Here is a 16,561-nt window from a genome sequence, read left to right as displayed (position 1 = left end):
CAGGTGGGCCCGCCCCTGCGGCCGGGGCGGTGCTGGCGGCCGCGCTCCGACCGGCGGCGGACACCAACGGACCGACCGCACCGCACCGCTGCTGCTGCTGCTGCTGCAGGGCCGGGCGGCGATGAGCACCGGTGGGGACGGAGGGCCGCGATCGGCGGGTAGCAGCCCCGTGCCCAGCCCCGGCTCCCCGGGGGGCGAGGAGGTGAGCGGGGTCCGGGGGGAGGGGAGGGGGGGGGAAGAGGGGTCCTGGTTGCGGGGGGGGGACTGGTTGTGTGCGGGGTGAGAGTAGTTGGGGCGGGGGGCGGCTGAGCGGCAGCTCTTGGGGCGGGGGGAGCGCGTGCGTGTGCGTGTGCGCGGCTCCGGCGTGGCCGGGGGGGGGGTGGAGGCTGTGTGTGAGTGCGAGTGTGTGTGCGGGGCCCTGGGGGAGGGGGCTGTGTGTGTGTGTGTGTGTGGGAGGGGTCTCTGGGGGGGGGTCGGGCTCTGTGTGTGTATTGGGGCTCTGTGTGAGTGCCGGGGGGAGGACTGAGGAGGGTTGTGTGTGTATGGGAGCTCTGTGTGAGTTGGGGGGGCTCTGTGTGTGTATGGGGGGTCTTTATGAGTTGGGAGGTGGTGGGGGGGGGGGCTGTGCGTGTGTATGCGTGAGGCCCTGGAGGGAGGTGGGGGTTGGGAGGGCTCTGTGCTGGGAGGGGGGGGGGTTCGGTGGCGCGGCGGTGCCGTGCTGGGATGGGGGGCTGTTGGCTGCGATGTCCGCGGGGGGTGGGAAGATCGTCACTCCTCTCCCCCCCTCCAACCCACCCATGAGTGCCCGTATCCCGCAGCTCTGCGTGCGCCTCCGGTGCGGGGGGAGCGGAGCCCCGCGGGGGGAGGAGGGCTGAGGGGGGCCGGGGGCAGCCCGGGAGCGCGGGCGCCATCTTGGGAGCGATCAGGTGTCGGCGGGGACCGGCCGGGCCGGGGCGGTGCGGGGGGTTGGGGTTGGGGTGGGGCGGGGGGGTGCGGTGGGTGCCGTCCCCGCTGCCGTCCCCCCGCGCCGCTCCCAGCCCCGTGCCGTGTTGGGGGTGGGGGCCCGTCTCCCGGAGCGCCGTCCCCCAGACTTTGTTCCCCTGCCCGCCCCCGGGATCCCGGGGCTCCCCCGGCACTGACTCACGGTTCGTGCGCTGCTGGGCGTGCCGCGCGGTGGGGGGCGAAGGGACCGGGCTGCGTGTGTCACACGGCGGGGAGGGGGGGGGGGAGCGGCCGCTCGGGGACCCCATCCGTCTGTCTGTCTGTCTGTCCGGCGCTGGGACCCACTGTGTGGGCAGGGTCTGACCCACACGTGCCGTTTGTTGCAGCCCTTACAGAAGCGGCAGAGAACCGTGGAGGACTTCAACCAGTTCTGCACCTTCGTGTTGGCCTACGCCGGATACATCCCCTACCCCGATGAGGTGAGCCCCTCCCCAAAGGCTCCTTCTGTTTGCATCCCCTGGGGACTTACTTGAGGTCTGTGCTGTGGTCTCATGCTGTCCCCCAGCATCCCTGCTGCTATCTCACACCATTGCTGTTTTCCCCTCTTGCAGAATGAGCCCTGGAGCCACGGTGGCAGCATGAGCCCCCAGAACAGCACAGGGAGCACGCAGGACAGCGATAGCTGGGCCTCCTCCCACTCCTCTGATATCCATCTCCTGGCTGATGACAGGAGCAGCCGGAACATGGCCAGGGGGGCTGTGGAGAGCAACCTGCTTCTGGGCTGCTCTGCCTTCCCCACCGGCTTCTATGATGTCCGGCCCCAGCAGATGAAACGGAAGAAGCCACCGGTGAAGAAACTGATCTTGGAGCAGGAGGTGGAGAAGCTGAGTGCTGGGAAAAGCTTTGGGCTAGAGCAGGAGCGGGGGACGGAGCTGGCTGCAATGGAGGGACGGGTGCCACCTGGGAAAGAAGAGTTCTTGGAGCCCCCCCTCAACCTGGCCGGGGACCCACAGCCTCACGCCCTCCTGGAGGAGCTGATGAAGGACGAGAAGGACTGGGTGCATGGAGCACAGGGAGCAGGGAAGCCGGCAGGAGATGATCCGCAGCTAAAGGAGCAGGAGCAGTGCTCTGGAGGAAGGAAAAGCCCCGGTTCTTGTAGTACGTTGGACCAAAGCGAAGGGGAAGACGCAAGCAGAGGGAGCTCTCAGCTCAGCGGTGAGTGTCTGAAAGAATGAAGCCATGCTGTGATGGGTGCCAAACACCGATCGTCCCTTGGCCAGGGCCACCTGTACTTGCACATAGTCCTGGTTTCTTCCTGTGAGGGGCTCGGGAGAAGTGGAGAGCAGAGGACCAGGAGCTGACCCGCTCCTTAGAGATTTTCCTGTGTAGAGGGCACAGTGCAGTGTGGAAAGCTGTCAGGGAGGTGGTTGTAAGGGCGCCTTGCTGATCTGGTCTTTACTTTTGCACTTTCTCTTTCCCCTCTTGCAACTCCAGTGGATGAATTTGCAGCAGCTCCTAACACCAAAGCAGAAGGTGAGTGGGGGGGTTCTCCCAGCGGGACTGGCTGTGGCTTCAGAGGTGGTGCTGTGCCCCATGGCGGGGGACAGTCCACAGCAGTGGGGCAATTTCTGACCCACGTCTGTCTCTCCCTGACCAGACGATGACGCCTGGGATCTGATCACCTGCTTCTGCCTGAAGCCCTTCGCAGGGAGGCCCATGATTGAATGTAACGAGTGTGCTACCTGGATCCACCTCTCTTGTGCCAAGATCCGCAAATCCAACGTGCCTGAGATTTTCATCTGCCAGCGGTGTCGTGATGCCAAGCAGGAGATTCGCCGCTCCAACAGAGCGCGGACGGTGCCCCGCAAGCGCTTCTGTGACTGAGCAGGGGTCTGGGGGGGCCCTCTTTACACCTCAGGCTGTAGCCCAGTCTGGCTAGACAATCAATGCAGTAACGGCAGGGGAAGGGCTGGGCTGTGGTGCTGGGCTGTCCCCCTTGCTCCTCGTCTCCTGGAAGCTGCCATGCGTCCTCCCTGGGCGTCGTGTTGACCATGGAGCTCGATTGTCCCAGAGGTGTTGGGGGAGAGGAGCCGTGCGTTGGGTCACTCAGAAACATCTCTGTCCTTGCACAAACCCGGCTCAGTGCCTTCCCCCCAGGCCAGCTGAGGAGAATCTAGTCCAAATAGTTTCTATGTGGTGTGGTGGAAGCTTACACTTATTCCAAGATGTGACTCCCATCCTCCTTTATCCTTACCGTTGTCCTTTCCTGAGACCTTCAGGTGGGCTGTGATGGCAAAGCCCCAGTGACTCAAGTTATCTTCCAGGATGTAGATACAACCTAGGCAAGCTTCCTCTGTGTAGTGTGCTGCTCTCTAGGATGAGAGGAAGGAATGAATATTGGCCTTGCCCACCCCTGGAGCAGACCAGGCTGCTCCTTGTTGGGCATCAGGTGTCCATCTCCCCATAGGCTGCACGGGGGAGGCCCTGTCCCTGTCATGTGGTGCTCCTGGTTTCAGCTGCTGTGCCTGAGACCTCAGGGTAGTCCTGTTGGGTGAAGAACAGCGTGCAGCAAGGGCATCCTATGGTAGATTGTTAGAAGAATTGTTCTTTGAGTCCTCTTGGTTCAGATACTCCGGTTGCACTAAAGTCTTGTCTGAAAAAGATGTGAGGTTGGTGGTAGGAAACCCAGCTACCCTGAGTGAGTAGGGTGTGGAACAAGCAGTGGGAAGCATTCTGGTTGGTTTTCTGTGTTCCTTGTTTCAAACAATTGAACCTTGAACCCTGCAGCCATCTCCTGCCTGCAGGTGGAGCATCTGTGATGCTGAGCCCTGAGCTCGGACAGAGCTGGGTGCTGGGAGGGCTTTGCTTCTAAGTGTGCCCTCCAGCAGAGAAATTGTTTTGTTGGCTGTGTTTTTTTTTGTATTTTTTTTTTCTTGATATGTAGAGTGAAGTTTGATGTCAGGAAAGGGCCGTAAGCCCTTTCTCCTATGCAACTGCTGCTCTGGAGGTACCAGACCTACCTTTCAGTTCAAAGCGGAAGGCTTTTCCCCGTTGCCCTTGGTTGTGAGCAGTGTGTGCGCTCTGGGGCTCCATGTGCACTGACTGTCCAAATCCCACTTCACTGCCCCTCCAAAGAGCCTGGCCTGGTGCCTTCTGCACTTTCTGGGTAGGGAACACAGATCCTGCTGCTGTCCTGGTGCCACCTGGCCCGGCCCTGGCACACTGCTGCTGGAGCAGGGTGTGGGACAGCCCCAACTCACCATCCCATCACTGGTTCTCTTAGCTGGGTTCTCTCCTACTTGCACATCTGGTTACTATGGGACCACAGCTGGGGGAAGTGGGGGGCAGCCCCCCACCACCCAGCAATCCCAGGCTCATCCCTGTGCCTCTCCTCCTGTGGAAAGCCTGGGCCCCAAAAGTGCTTTATGTTTTTTATAGTTACTTTGTATTGATATGTAAAATAGCAAATTCTGGTCCTTGCCCTGTGGAGTGTGGCTGGAGTCCTATGTACATAATAAAGTACTTTTGCCATAACGGTGGTGGCTTTGGCCTGTTTCTCCCTTTCTTCCCAGGTGGGAGCTGGCCGACCTGCTGAGCATCTCTGCGTGCAAACCCCCCAACCAGAACCCCCCACCCAGGTACCCCCCAGGCTGCACACACAACAGCCAAGGAGTGGTTCAAAAGATGTTTTATTTGACAGTGAATCACGCAGCAAAGGGACGATGCCCACCTCCCTGCTGCACTGCAGTGTTGCAGGAACCTGGAGCCTCACCTCCTGGGCAAGCAGCATCTGCCCTGTGCTGCTCTGCTGTTCCTGAGCATGGTGGGAGGGCTCGGGAGGAGGGCTGTCCCCACACCCTGCTGCAGCTGCTAAGGCACATCATGGTTTTGCTCCAAAGTTATGTTTTGCTCTTGGGTTCAGATAAATCTGTCCTGATCAGTTTCCACTCAAGTAGAATTGAAGTTTAGTCCTGCCAAGTGTTTCGGTGCTGAAGGATCCAGTTTTTCCCAGAGTTCCAGTGCAGATGGATGTGACGTGCTGGCTTCCATCATACAGTGCTAAGGGTTCGGACTGGGGGGCGGCAAGGAGCACGGGGTGGCAGCAGGGCTGAGTGCTGGGCTGGCTCCAGGACATTTCTCCCTCATCGGGCAGAACAAAATCATTCCTTGCAGGGCCCTGCTGGTGTGACTTCTTTCATCCTGATCGGGGCAGAAGCTGCAAATGGAACATGAACAGCAGAAAACTCAGGTGCAGCTAAGCTAGGGGCTCGCTAAGCAGGGTTGGTGTGGCCAACCCAAAGCCAAGTGAGCATCCAGGAGAGCATCGAGCGGGCTCTACTCCTCCTTGGCCCACACTGAGCTGCCGGCCTGCTGCTCCAGGTGGGGAATGACCGCCTCGGTGTAGAACTTCTCCAGCTTGGGCACCGTCTCTCCCCAGAACTTGGCATCGAACTCCACAGGTGCCATGGCCGTCTCCTTGTTGGTGTGCACCACGAAGTCAGCGTGCTGCAAGCCAGTGGCCGCCAGCTGGCACTGCATCTGGGTGAAGTAGGCGTGATCCCGCTTCAGCGCGTACGAATCCCCGTTCAGCTCCAGGCAGAAGTCCTTGTCCTTGCAGGCCTCCCGCACCGTCCTGTTGCGGTGCTTGTAGGGACACTTCACCTCCAGCAGCCCCAGCCGCTTCCCCGTGTCGGCCTCGGTGACGATGCCGTCGGGGCTGGCGGCGATCCACGTCTTCTCCTTGTGGATGAACAGCCCACACTCGTCCACCCGCACGGGCCGGCCCATCTCCTGCGACTTGAGCCGCTCGTAGGCCCGCACGGCCTCCTTCTCGTTGCGGATACCCCACGACATGGCCGGCGTTTGCACCGAGGGGCCGGTGCTCAGCACCGCCTTCAGGTAGGACTGAGGCACCTCGTCCGTCTTCCCGTTGGCAAACCTGCTGCGGGCGATGCGCGGGGCCAGCGAGGCCGTGATGCGGTTCTCCCGCCACGCGTACCATTGCGGGTTGGTGCGTTGGCCGCGCGTCTGCTCCTCCACCCAGGGGATGTTGGGGCTCTGCAGTGCGGGCGGACAGCGCGGTGAGGCCCCGGACGGGCCGGCCTTGGCCTTGGCGTCGGCCTTGGCGTCGGCCCTGGCGTCGGCCTTCGCGCTGTCTTGGGCCGGAGCTGCTTTGGTTCCTCCAGGCAGGCGCGGGCCGGCGCTGCCCTCGGCCGGGCTGGGCGCCGCTTTGGTTCCCGCTGCCTTCTTCTGGCTCCCGGCGGCGGCCGCGCGCCGCTCCCCGCCGTCGCCCCGAGCACCTCGGGATGACGCCGCCGGTCGAGGCCCATCCCCGCCGCCTTTCGCCTCTCGGCCCCGCCCCGCGGTCGGAGCGCTCCGTGCCGCCCGGCTGCCCGTGGCGGACGGCGGCGGCGCGGCGGGCGGCGCTTTGGAGGTCGCGGGCTGCGGGGACGAGGGACCGGCCGGCTCCTTCCTGGGCCTCCCCATGGCGAGAGGAAAACGAGCGGATCGATCTCCGCGACCTCGCTTCCTCTTCCCCCGCCCCGCGCCGCCACGAGCCCGCGCTCGCCTCGCCCCGACGGGGCCGCGCTTCCCGGCAGCGCCCGCCCCCGCGCCGTCCCCGTCCCGCCGGACTGCCCGCTAGGGGGCAGCACCGCGCCGCCGCGCCCCGCGCCGCCCGTGCCTTGATGCGCCGCGCCCCGAGCCCCGCGCCGCGTTAGGGCAGCTCCGCTCCCAGCCTTGCGGCACGGTTGCCGCGCGGCCGCGGCGCCGCCGGAGGGAAGCGGTGACCGCGCAGAGCCGCTGGCGGATGTGTTGCGGCCGGTCGGGAGGCAGCGCCGCAGCGCCGCGCGTCCGCCGAGCCGCGCAGGCGGTGCCCGGCTCCGGGCGGAGGTCCCGCAGTGTCTGCGGACCGCTCGGCTCCGCTCGGCGCTCGCTGCGGAGTTGGCGGAGCGCGGCAGGACGGCGGCGGTGCCTCCCCCGTGCGTGCTCTAAAAAAAGTGCAGCGGCAGCGCGGCCCTATCTATAGCGCGGGGAGGGAGCTGCCTAGATTAGCCCTGCATCTGCTGGGCTTTTGCCCGGCCGTGCTCAGGCTGAGGGATTCCCGGGCCGGGCTCACCGGGATCTCCCTCCCAGCGGAGCCGTTCCAGCTGTGCCGCCGTTCCCTGCCCGCCTGCCCCCTCCGCGGCCACGCGCTTCGCCCGAAGACTCAGCTCCCCCCAACCCCCTTGCTTTCTCCTGCCCTTCTTTAGGGCTTTCCCCGTACGCCGGGCTGCAGTGGGTCCCACGGAGGGTGGGTTTGGGGCGGATGCTCGGCGTCACCGCAGCCTGACCTCCGCCCTGGGGCTGCCGTAGCAGGGGCCGTGTCCCTTTAACGAGGCAGGGCTTGAAGCTTGTGCCGCTGGCACAGGGATGGAGCGGCGGTGAAGAGCCGGTGCCAGAGCGGCAGCCTGCAACGGGAGGGGCGGTGGCATCCGTGAGCGCAGACCCCGACCAGAGCAGAGAGAATCGCTCCGGTCAGAAGCTTGGTGCAGCTCTTGTCGGTGCTGAGCCCCCAATCCCTGTGTCATCGTCCTCCAGGTAAGGCCCGGGGGGGTTGGGTTGCGGTGCCCAAGGTTTGTGTGATCGTGAGGTGAGGTGGTGAGCCGTGCAAGTGCTGAGATCACCGCCCCAGCGGGACCTGCACTGCTGGTAACTGCCCCAGGGCATCAGTCCTTGGGCTGTGCCAAAAATGACCGCTGGCCACCGGTGGGACCCTAGGATTGTTCCCATGCTGAGAGAGATCCATGGGGTTGGGATGCTTTTATTTTTGGGGTTGCACTGAGGGGAAGATCCCTGGCATGGGGCTGTGGTTTTCTAGGGGTTTAGTGGGAGGGAGTGTGAGGCAGAGCTGGAGGGAGCTCTGAGCTGAGCCAGCTGCAGTGTGCTCGGTTTGGGGCTGTGATGGGGCATCATCTCTGTGGGGCTGCCATCTCCCGTGCCCAGACTGAGCTCTTCCAGGTGCAGTTCTGACAACTTTACAGCTGCTCATAGCAGGGAGAGCGAGGAGGGGGCTGCAAAGTGCTGGAGGTGGGGAGGGGTCCTGGTGGTGATTCTGCGCTGGGCACCATTTGCTGTTCCAGGGGCTGAGGTCGGGGTGAGGAGCAGCTCTGCTTTTATTCATCACCTCGGGGCTTAGAGCAGCACACAGGGCCAGATGGGCCCTGTTTACCCTGCGAGTGTAAATGCAAAGAGAAGTGATAAAAAGCAGCTGGAACAGCTTCTGCTGGCAGCCCCGGTAAACAAGGCTGCGTGGCAAGGCAAATAGCGGGCACGTTGCTGAGCACTGAGCCAGGCTCCTTGGGAACTGATGGGAGGGCTTTGGGGTGAGCCCATCCCTGATGGCTCCAGGCAGTGAGGCTGGGGCTGTCCCTGTCTGAGTGCTGCTCCCACTGCTGACCCAGAATGGGTGCTCCCCTCTTTCCATGTTGGGGTTAGAATGGGGTTACTGTTAGGGGTAGGGTTACAGTAAGGATTTGTGTTGGGGTTAGGGTTAAGTTTAGCTTTAGGATGTGGTCAGACTTAAGGTTAGAGTTAGGATTAGTCTTAGGGTTAGGATGGGGTTAGGGTCAGTTATAGGGTTAGGGGTAGCCACATGCGTGCATCCCTCTGCTTCCCCCTCCCCTCTGTGCTTCCCATCAGTGCAGCACTGACCTTGTTGTTAATTATTAAACCCCCAGCAAACACCGCACTCTGTTGTGCCCTAGTTACGCCGTGGGCTTCTTGTGCATCTTTTTTTTTTTTCCCCCCAAGCAAATTACCCTGGTAACCTCTGTGGGTGGATGGAGATAGGAGTGGCAGATGCTCCTCTCCCCGCCGGCACAGGCGATGGGCTGCAGAGGCCCTGGGGCTGCCGAGCTGCTTTGTGTGGCCAGGAGACAGGGATGTGTGGCCGTCTGCTTCTGGCCGTGTGGGCTCTCATGGCTCCACAGGGCTGAGGTTTGGCTCCAGAGCAGAGATTTGGGTTCAGGTCTGTGTGTGTCCCTTTGTTGGTGTGCGTGAGCCCCTTCTCTACAGAACCCCTCCCAGTTTCTCATCCTGCAGCCGTGCTGAGGGACCAAGGGACCATGCCAGGTCTGTACGTGCTCTCCTCCTGGGAGGCTCTGCCCCTGAAGAGCTCCAGGGTGAAGGCATGTGCCAATGGGTACGTGCTGAGCATCACTGCCCAGCTCCTGTACACCAACCCACGTGAAGAGCCCGTGGAAGGTAAGGACGGTTACTGGGGTGCAGGGACCGTATAGACACCATGCTGGGGTATCCCGTTCCAGCCCCATTGCCATTCTGGACTCTGCCTCTGGACTCTGTCCCACCTGCAGGTGTCTTCATTTACCCGCTGGAGGAGTCAGAGCTGGTGGCTGGCTTTGAGGCAGTGGTGGGCAGCCGGCGGGTCACCTTCCAGGTGCAGAGCCGGCACCGGGCACAGGATTGCTGCCTGCAGTGTGGCAGCAGCCCAGGGCGGCCGCGCCGCTGTGCCAGCGGTGAGTGCATGGGGCAAAGCACAGTGGCACGAGGGGCTGATGAAATCCCTTTGCTGCTCCGGGAGAGCTGGAGGGATGCTCCTCTTCCTTATTTCTGCTTTCCCTAATGACTCCCCAACTTTCTGCCATTTCAGCCCCATCCTCTTCCTATCTGTCCAGCTTTTCCATCCCTTTGTGCTCCCCTCTGTTGTCCCCTTGGTGAGTAATTAGTTCAATTACCGATGCCCACGTGTGGTCCCTCCCCTCGCCCAGGTCACCTCGTCCTGGATGAGGACACCGAGCGTTCCACCTTCGTCATCATCACAGGCTTAGTGGGGCCGGCAGAGAGCCTGGCTGTGACCCTAAACACAGTGCAGGAACTGCCCACGCTGCCGGGGGGGGCCCTGCGTCTCGTCCTGCCCCCCGTCCTTGTGCCACGTGTCGCCACCGCCCCCGAGCGTGAGAGCGAGCCGGGAAGCTTGTGTGACGACAGGTTGGCCCTATGGTGATTTTCACGGCTTTCTGAGTCTCTGCCGTCCTGGGGTTGGGGGGAGATGCTGGGTTTGCAGGGGAGGTGTGAGAGCTGCCCTCACCCCATTCCCCTTGCAGCCCCACCAGCTGTTTTGGGGGACCTGGGGCAAGGAGCCAGCCTGCACCCGCAGCACCTGTGGAGAGCACAGATGTCTTCAGGGGACAGCCCTACAACCCCTTTCCTTACGAGTTTGCTTTTGAGCTGTTGGTGAAGGGCCCGTGCCTGCTGGCAGGTAGGGCTGGGGGCTCCTAGAATTGCTCTGCATGTGGCATTACCACTGTTTGAGCAGCACCGCCGGGCTCTGAGTCAGCAGCCTGCATCCTCAGAGGGGGTGTGATGGATGGAGGCTGCAGGGGCACGTCAGGCAGCCAGGGTGCTGCTGGCTGCCATCAGCACGAATCCCATCAGTGCTGGCTGGTGGCTTCCTCGGGACCAGGTCCAAGTGGGTCTGTGCCCCCTCCAGGCCTGGAGAGCCCAACCCACGCGCTGCGTGCCGATGCCGACCCCTGGGCCAGCTCTGCCACCACCACCTGCGTCACCCTGGCCGAGCATCACCACTATGACAGGAACGTGGAGATCATCCTCTACCCCTGTGGTAAGGGCTGCGGGTGCGGCAGGTCCAGGGGTGGTGGGTGGGCTTGCCCCCAAAGCGTGGGGCAAATGTGAACACTTGCAGAGCCCCACCAGCCCCACCTGGTGATGGAGGAAGGCACCATGACGTACCCCGAGTATGAGGCACACATCCGGAGCCGCCGGGATTACGTGCGGATAGCCAGGAGGGACGGCAGTGGGGAGAGACAGGTGAGCGAGCATGGCTGTGGCTGGGAGGAAGAAGAGGGTGGTGATGGTGGTGGTGGTGAGGAAGGCCCTGGCGTGGGTTGCATTGTGAGGCTGAGGGATGTGAGGAAGCCCCCCACCCCTTGCAGGTGGCTTTTGTGCAGAAGCGTTTCCACAAGGACATCTTCCACAACCCTGTGCTGATGCTCAACTTCTGCCCGGAGGTGGAGGCCGCCCCAGGGGCCCTGCAGAGTGTCACCCGTGAGGTCCTCTTCCTCATAGATCGCAGTGGAGCCGTGAGCGGCCCTGATGTTGACAGGGTCAAGGTGAGGCAGGGCGGTGAGCACAGGGACCCCGCACCGAGCTGGGAGTCCTGATGGCTGTCCCCATCCCTAGGAAGCGCTTCTGGTGGCCCTGAAGAGCCTCCCCCCAGGAACTCTGCTCAACATGGCAACCTTCGGCACCGACCTGCAGCCGCTCTTCCCCTCCAGCCGCCTCTGCAGCAATGTGAGTGCTGTGGGGGACCCCCTGTCCCCTTCCATCCTCCCCACCCGCTCCTGCTGCGGATGGCTGCCTGGTGCCGTCCCCACCAGCCGGCTGTCCTGGTGGGCAGGAGACGCTGCAGCGGGCCTGCTGCTACCTGGGTGAGCTGCGAGTGGCTGCGGGCAGCCCTGACCTCCTGGCAGCTCTGAGTTGGGCGCTGGCACAGCCCCTGCACCATGGGTACCCCCGGCAGCTCTTCCTGTTCACCGCGGCGGCGGCAGTGGGTGACATGGGCCGCATCCTGCAGCTGGTGCGCAGGCAGGCCAGCACCGTCAGGTACGACGTCAGGCATGGAATCCAGAAGCTTGTCCCTGAAATCAGAGGTGTTTTAGTGCACGGGTCCCTCCTGCAGGTGCTTTAGCTTTGGGATGGGCCCACGGGCATGCCGGCGGCTGCTGACAGCCATAGCCAAGCTGAGCCGTGGCCGCGCTGAGTTCCTGGACCTGGCTGAGAGGCTGCAGCCTAAGGTAACGGTGGGGTGGAGGGCACATAGGTTAAGGTGGGGCTGGACACCAGCTCGTGTCCCTGCCCCAGCTCATCAAGGCCCTGAAGAAGGCGATGGAGCCGGCCGTCAGCGACATCACCATCGACTGGTACGTGCCCGACAGCACTGAGGCTCTGCTCTCCCCCACTGAGATCGCAGCACTCTACCCCGGGGACCGACTCATCAGCTACTGCACCCTGTACAGCATCGCCCGGTTCCGGGACCAGCGCCCTGCGGTGAGGCTGGGGGAATACTGCCATTGTGGATCCTCGTGACCACCTTTGTGGCCCCCTCCGGTGCTGCCACAGGGGCTGACACTCTCTCTGCAGGGCCGGGATGCGGCTCGCCGGGGCTCAGCTGTCCCGTTGCAGGAGGAGGTGCCCACCCCAGGGGGCACACGGCTGTCCCGAAGCTCCAGAGAGACCTCCGTGGAGATCTCAGCCATTGGCACAGAGGAGTCGGAGTGCAGTGAGTAGAATGGGCATGGAGAGGAGCTGAGAGGTGGCACAGGGGCTGTAAGCTGACAGCTGTGTGCTCGCCCTGCAGGTGCTGACCTCACTTCAGGGGGAGACATCTGGAAGCGTATTTACCAGCCCTCCTACATCCAGGAGCAGTACGTCCTGACACACTGCTCAGTCAGCACGGAGCGCAGCCAGGGACTGCTGTCCCGCAGCTCCACCAGCAGTGAGTCCACTGGTTCCCGTGATGTGGCCCCTGACAGCGGCTCTGCAGCCCCCGACACTACCTCCCAGCAAGGCCAGAAGAGCCTGTCCCTCTGTGAGTCCTCCACCAAATCTGCCCCGCTGCCCTCGGCTCCTGCTGCCATCAAGGTAAGGAACGCACCAGGGCTTCTCCCTACCTGTCTGGGGCCTTGTCACACCACTGAGCCTGGATATGGGGATGTTAGGTTGGAAGCTGGAGGGCCATGGCCTGCATTTAGCCAGGGTCAGCTCTGGGTGTTGCCAGCAAGCTCCTCAGATGGGTTTGTCTTGCTGGAACTAGAGAGCTGGGGACTAAAGAGCCAGTCCCCCAGGTGCCAGCACCCCTAGGCCAGTAGGCAACGGTGTGGCTAAGGAAAGCCTCAGCCAGCTCACGTCCTCACTGATGCTGCAGAAATGAAGTGGAAACCATGTGGCCGTCAGGCAGTGAACCTGCCAAGGCAGGGAGGGGGTGGTCTGGCTCCTGCCCGGCTGTCACAGCCCTCTGCCAAAGCCGCAGAATGCTCTGTTAGCGATGGATTTGTCCCTGCTGCTTTGTGTCTGGGTTTGGATCCAGCCTGGTCGCTGTGCCAGGGGAGGCTGCTCCCTGCTAAGCACAGTGCCGCGTCCCTGAGGCCAGGTGAGGCCAGCTGTCACCCAGCCCAGCACTGCCTGTTGCTCCCTCCCGACGCATTAGGTAACCCGCTGCACAATAGCACACACAGCTGGTGGCCTTTGCAGCTGAAATGTCAAGCGTAAGTGATTTCCCCAGTGTAAACCATCCCTGCGCTCCTGCTGCTAACTGTGGGTGCTGCAGTGTGGGGTTTTCAGCCCCCACCTGTCTGGAGCAGCTGAGCTCAGCCCCCACAAATGCAAACATCACCAAAAACACATAGAATCATTGAACCGTTTGAGTTGGAAGGGCCCCTTAAAGACCATCTGGTCCCTGCACTGAACAGGGACACCCACAGCTCCATCAGGCGCTCAGAGCCCCATCCAGCCTGACCTTGGGTGTCTCCAAGGATGGGGCATCCCTCCTGTCTCCACATCAGCCCTAGACAGATGTTTGCAAACTCACGTCTCGGTGCTGTCATTCCTTCCCATGTGCACTGAGCACTGCATGAGCACAGCCCGCTGTGAGGGAGGTGATGGATTTTGGGTGCCAGCTCACACTGCAGCAGGGCAGGGTGCCAGATAGGGCTGCGGGGGTTGAGTGTTGGCAGAGCTGGACCTGCACTCCGTGCCGCTGAGCCCCGGCTTGCCGTGAGCTCCCCGCAGGTGCCGGTGTCACTGAGCAGCGAGGAGCTGGCACGGCAGCAGAAGGCGCTGGCACGAGCTGCCCTGGCCGGCCGCAGCTTCTCCTCACCGCACGGGGAGCTGGATGCACGCCGGCTCTGCCGTGCCCTGGAGAAGGTGTCCCAGAAGAGGAACCAGTCTGTGGAGGGGCAGCTGGACCAGCTGGGCCCCAGGACACCGCGGCTGCAGCGCAGCACTGGGGAGTCAAGTGAGTGCTGGCCCTGGGAATAACGGTCATCCCAGTGTCACATGGAGTCACTGCACTGACCCTGCGTCCCGGGCCACGCAGATAACCTCCTGTCACCGACCCACCTGGACTGGGACATGCTGGTGGAGCCCTCTTACCTCTTCAGTGCAGTGGTGCCCGAGGCCAAAGAGCCCGGTCAGGGTGATCCCTGCCTGCCCCTACGCTGCCACGTAGTGATCCACGGACTGCACGCAGGCCAGCCTGTGTCCTGGGAGGTGACGGCCTCACTGGAGGCCCTGCTGCAGCCACGAGATGGGGTGGGCAGTGAGGAGCCCCTGCGGCGGGTGGCCACAGCAGGGGAGAAACCATTGCATGGCTTGGCAGCACGGTCCGTCATCCAGGACAGCGAAAAGGCGGCACAGCGTGAAGCTGAGCTGGAGCAGGGTGAGTGCTGGTCCCTGTCCTGGTCACCATCACCATCACCGCTTGCTGACACCTTGCTCTGTGCAGGTTTCGCCCGCCGCTTCCGCCTGAAAGCCATGCAAACCAGCAAAGCCTGCAACGTGCCTTCCCTGTACACATGCGTGGTGCCTGTGGATGGGGCCACACGGGTGGTGCTGCCCGCAGCCCTGCAGGTGTGGAGCACAGGTAGGGCTGAGGGGACGGGGTGGGCATGGGAAATTGAGCATGGCATATGCCAAGCTGCCATTGGTGCCTTGCAGCCACACGCAGCACAGGCATGGCGGGGAGCCGGCATCGCCGGCAACGGGATATGGAGGAGCGGGAGGCTCTCATTGGTGCAGGTATGGACCCAAACCCTGACATCCCACCCCAAGCCCTCAGGGACCTTGATGACCCTGAGCAAGCAGGGTGTCCCCCGAACTGCAGGTGCCCAGCCCAAGTTGGTGGTAATGAGGCTGCAGGAGGAATTGATCTCTGCTCCACGTTGGGCACGGGGTCAGCAGCAATGTGTCACGAGGACTGGGCTGTGCAGGTCCCCAGGCCTCAGTGACCTCAGTGCTTTGCTGTTTTGCAGAGAGGGATGAGGTCCCTGGGTCTCCGGTTAGTGCCTCCTCTGCCACCTCTGGCTGGGAAAAGCAGAACGGCTCTCACGGTACGGACACGGCCCTGGGGATGAATCCATCCCTGTGCACCGTGGCCTCTCTGCACTGCCTGCTTCTCCCATTGCAGGGCTTCCAACCAGCCCCTCGGGCTCCTCCATGGCCTCCCGGAAATCCACAGAGAGCATTGCTGGCTCCAGGTGGGGCTGCGCTGCATGGGTTCTGAGGTGGGGGGGATGAAGCACCTCAATGGGAGGAGTCGGGCAGTGTCACCTCTTGAGTGCTGCAGGTGTGGGTGGGATGGGAGGGTGAGTGGTCCAGCCCCATCTTTGCAGCAGTGTGCAGGGGTCCTGCTACCCCTTACTAAGGGACAGGTGGCACCTTGCCCTATTCATTCACTGTTCGCAGGTTCAGCCTGACCAGGCGCAGGGGGCCCAGCCTAATGCTGCGACCACAGTGCCTCAGCCCTGAGAGCGAGTGCTCCAGCACGGCCGCCAGCCACAACTACCTTCCTCTGGTAAGGACCCTTCCAGGCTGTGCTTGGTATCACCAGCTGCAGCTGCAGAGGATGCTTTTCCAGTGGCTCTGAGGAGCACTGCTGCATCCACAGCATTGGGCAGCCCCTGCAGCCCAGGTCCCCTCCTGCAATGCCAAGTATTGGGACTGCAGACAATCTGGGTCCCTGCTCGCTCCACTCAGTCTCCTAACCCCCTTGCAGGTGCAGTTACAGCAAGCACGGGGGCTGTTCCAGCTCACCGAGACCTTTTCTGAAGTGGTGCAGATCCCCCTAGACCGCCTGCGCCGTGCCTCGCCCTATGCCTCCCACCGTGCCAGCCTCAGCCCCACATCCCCTATGGCCAAGAGCAGCCCCGGGGCAGGGCTGTGCACCGAGGGCGAGGAGCAAATTGCAGCCCCGGAGCCTGGCTCACCCCAGTCCCACAGCACTTGCTCTGAGGTGCCCAGTGCAGCCGTGTGGGCGCAGGCAGACAGCGGACATGGCTCCGAGTCTGACACCGCCCCCCATTCGGCCGCCCCATCAGAAGCGGGCTGGCAGGACGTGGGGCTGGAGGACCTGGAGAGTGCCAGCTGGGCCACGGCCGTGGCCCTGGCATGGCTGGAGCATCGCTGTGCCGGCTTCTTCGATGAATGGGAGCTGGTAGCAGCCAAGGCAGATGCGTGGCTGCAGGCACAGCAGCTGCCCGAGGGCCTGGATGTGAGCTGCCTCAAAGGGGCGGCCCGGCACTTGTTCCTGCTGCTGCGGCACTGGGACGAGAACATCACACTGAACATGCTGTGCTACAACCCCAACAACGTGTGATGGCCGCAGGGGCCATCAATAAAGCTGCCTGGCTCGGTGCTGCCTGTGTGCTTCCATTCAGCCCAGAGACCTGGAGAGCATCAACCCTTCCCCCGGGGGGAGGGAGCAGACAGGAGGTCAGGAAACAGCCAGGCTGCAGGAGGGGCATCAAAGCCACTCAAGCCTTGCATCAAAGAGTTTTGCAGATGCTCTAACTTAACCTTGTTCCACATGCTGCCCTCAGGCACC

At 62.8% G+C, this 16,561-nt stretch overlaps 2 protein-coding genes across 4 annotated transcripts; both read left to right on the top strand.

Annotated features, from left to right (window-relative positions):
• The first annotated feature begins 5 nt into the window (after positions 1–5).
• LOC125697404 (PHD finger protein 13-like) lies at positions 6–4,466 on the top strand. Of its 2 annotated transcripts, none has more exons than XM_048954556.1 (5): positions 6–202; positions 1,329–1,421; positions 1,554–2,157; positions 2,437–2,475; positions 2,600–4,466. In XM_048954556.1, exons 1-5 carry the CDS (start codon positions 122–124, stop codon positions 2,824–2,826), a joined length of 1,044 nt encoding a protein of 347 aa, XP_048810513.1. In that variant the 5' UTR covers positions 6–121; the 3' UTR covers positions 2,827–4,466. The 2 variants fall into 2 exon arrangements, with proteins under 2 accessions (XP_048810513.1, XP_048810514.1); XM_048954557.1 differs by lacking the exon at positions 6–202 and adding an exon at positions 1,018–1,145.
• A 2,526-nt stretch (positions 4,467–6,992) lies between these two features.
• On the top strand, positions 6,993–16,370 carry VWA5B2 (von Willebrand factor A domain containing 5B2). 2 transcript variants are annotated; one of them, XM_048955155.1, is made up of 22 exons: positions 6,993–7,521; positions 9,025–9,186; positions 9,297–9,458; positions 9,711–9,930; positions 10,047–10,201; positions 10,433–10,564; positions 10,646–10,770; positions 10,896–11,072; positions 11,143–11,253; positions 11,360–11,565; positions 11,642–11,756; positions 11,824–12,009; positions 12,103–12,241; positions 12,320–12,603; positions 13,750–13,975; positions 14,057–14,398; positions 14,465–14,602; positions 14,677–14,757; positions 14,991–15,068; positions 15,146–15,215; positions 15,424–15,532; positions 15,734–16,370. In XM_048955155.1, the coding sequence occupies exons 2-22, from the start codon at positions 9,048–9,050 to the stop codon at positions 16,331–16,333; spliced, it is 3,795 nt and encodes a 1,264-aa protein (XP_048811112.1). In that variant the 5' UTR covers positions 6,993–7,521; positions 9,025–9,047; the 3' UTR covers positions 16,334–16,370. The 2 variants fall into 2 exon arrangements, with proteins under 2 accessions (XP_048811112.1, XP_048811110.1); XM_048955153.1 differs by having other exon boundaries at positions 9,711–9,942.
• Positions 16,371–16,561: the final 191 nt, after the last annotated feature.

Source organism: Lagopus muta, chromosome 9 (assembly GCF_023343835.1).
Source record: "Lagopus muta isolate bLagMut1 chromosome 9, bLagMut1 primary, whole genome shotgun sequence".
In the NCBI taxonomy this organism is placed as follows: Eukaryota; Metazoa; Chordata; class Aves; order Galliformes; family Phasianidae; genus Lagopus; species Lagopus muta.
Note: the sequence above shows the minus strand (reverse complement) of the source record. Positions and strands in the feature narration are given on the sequence as shown.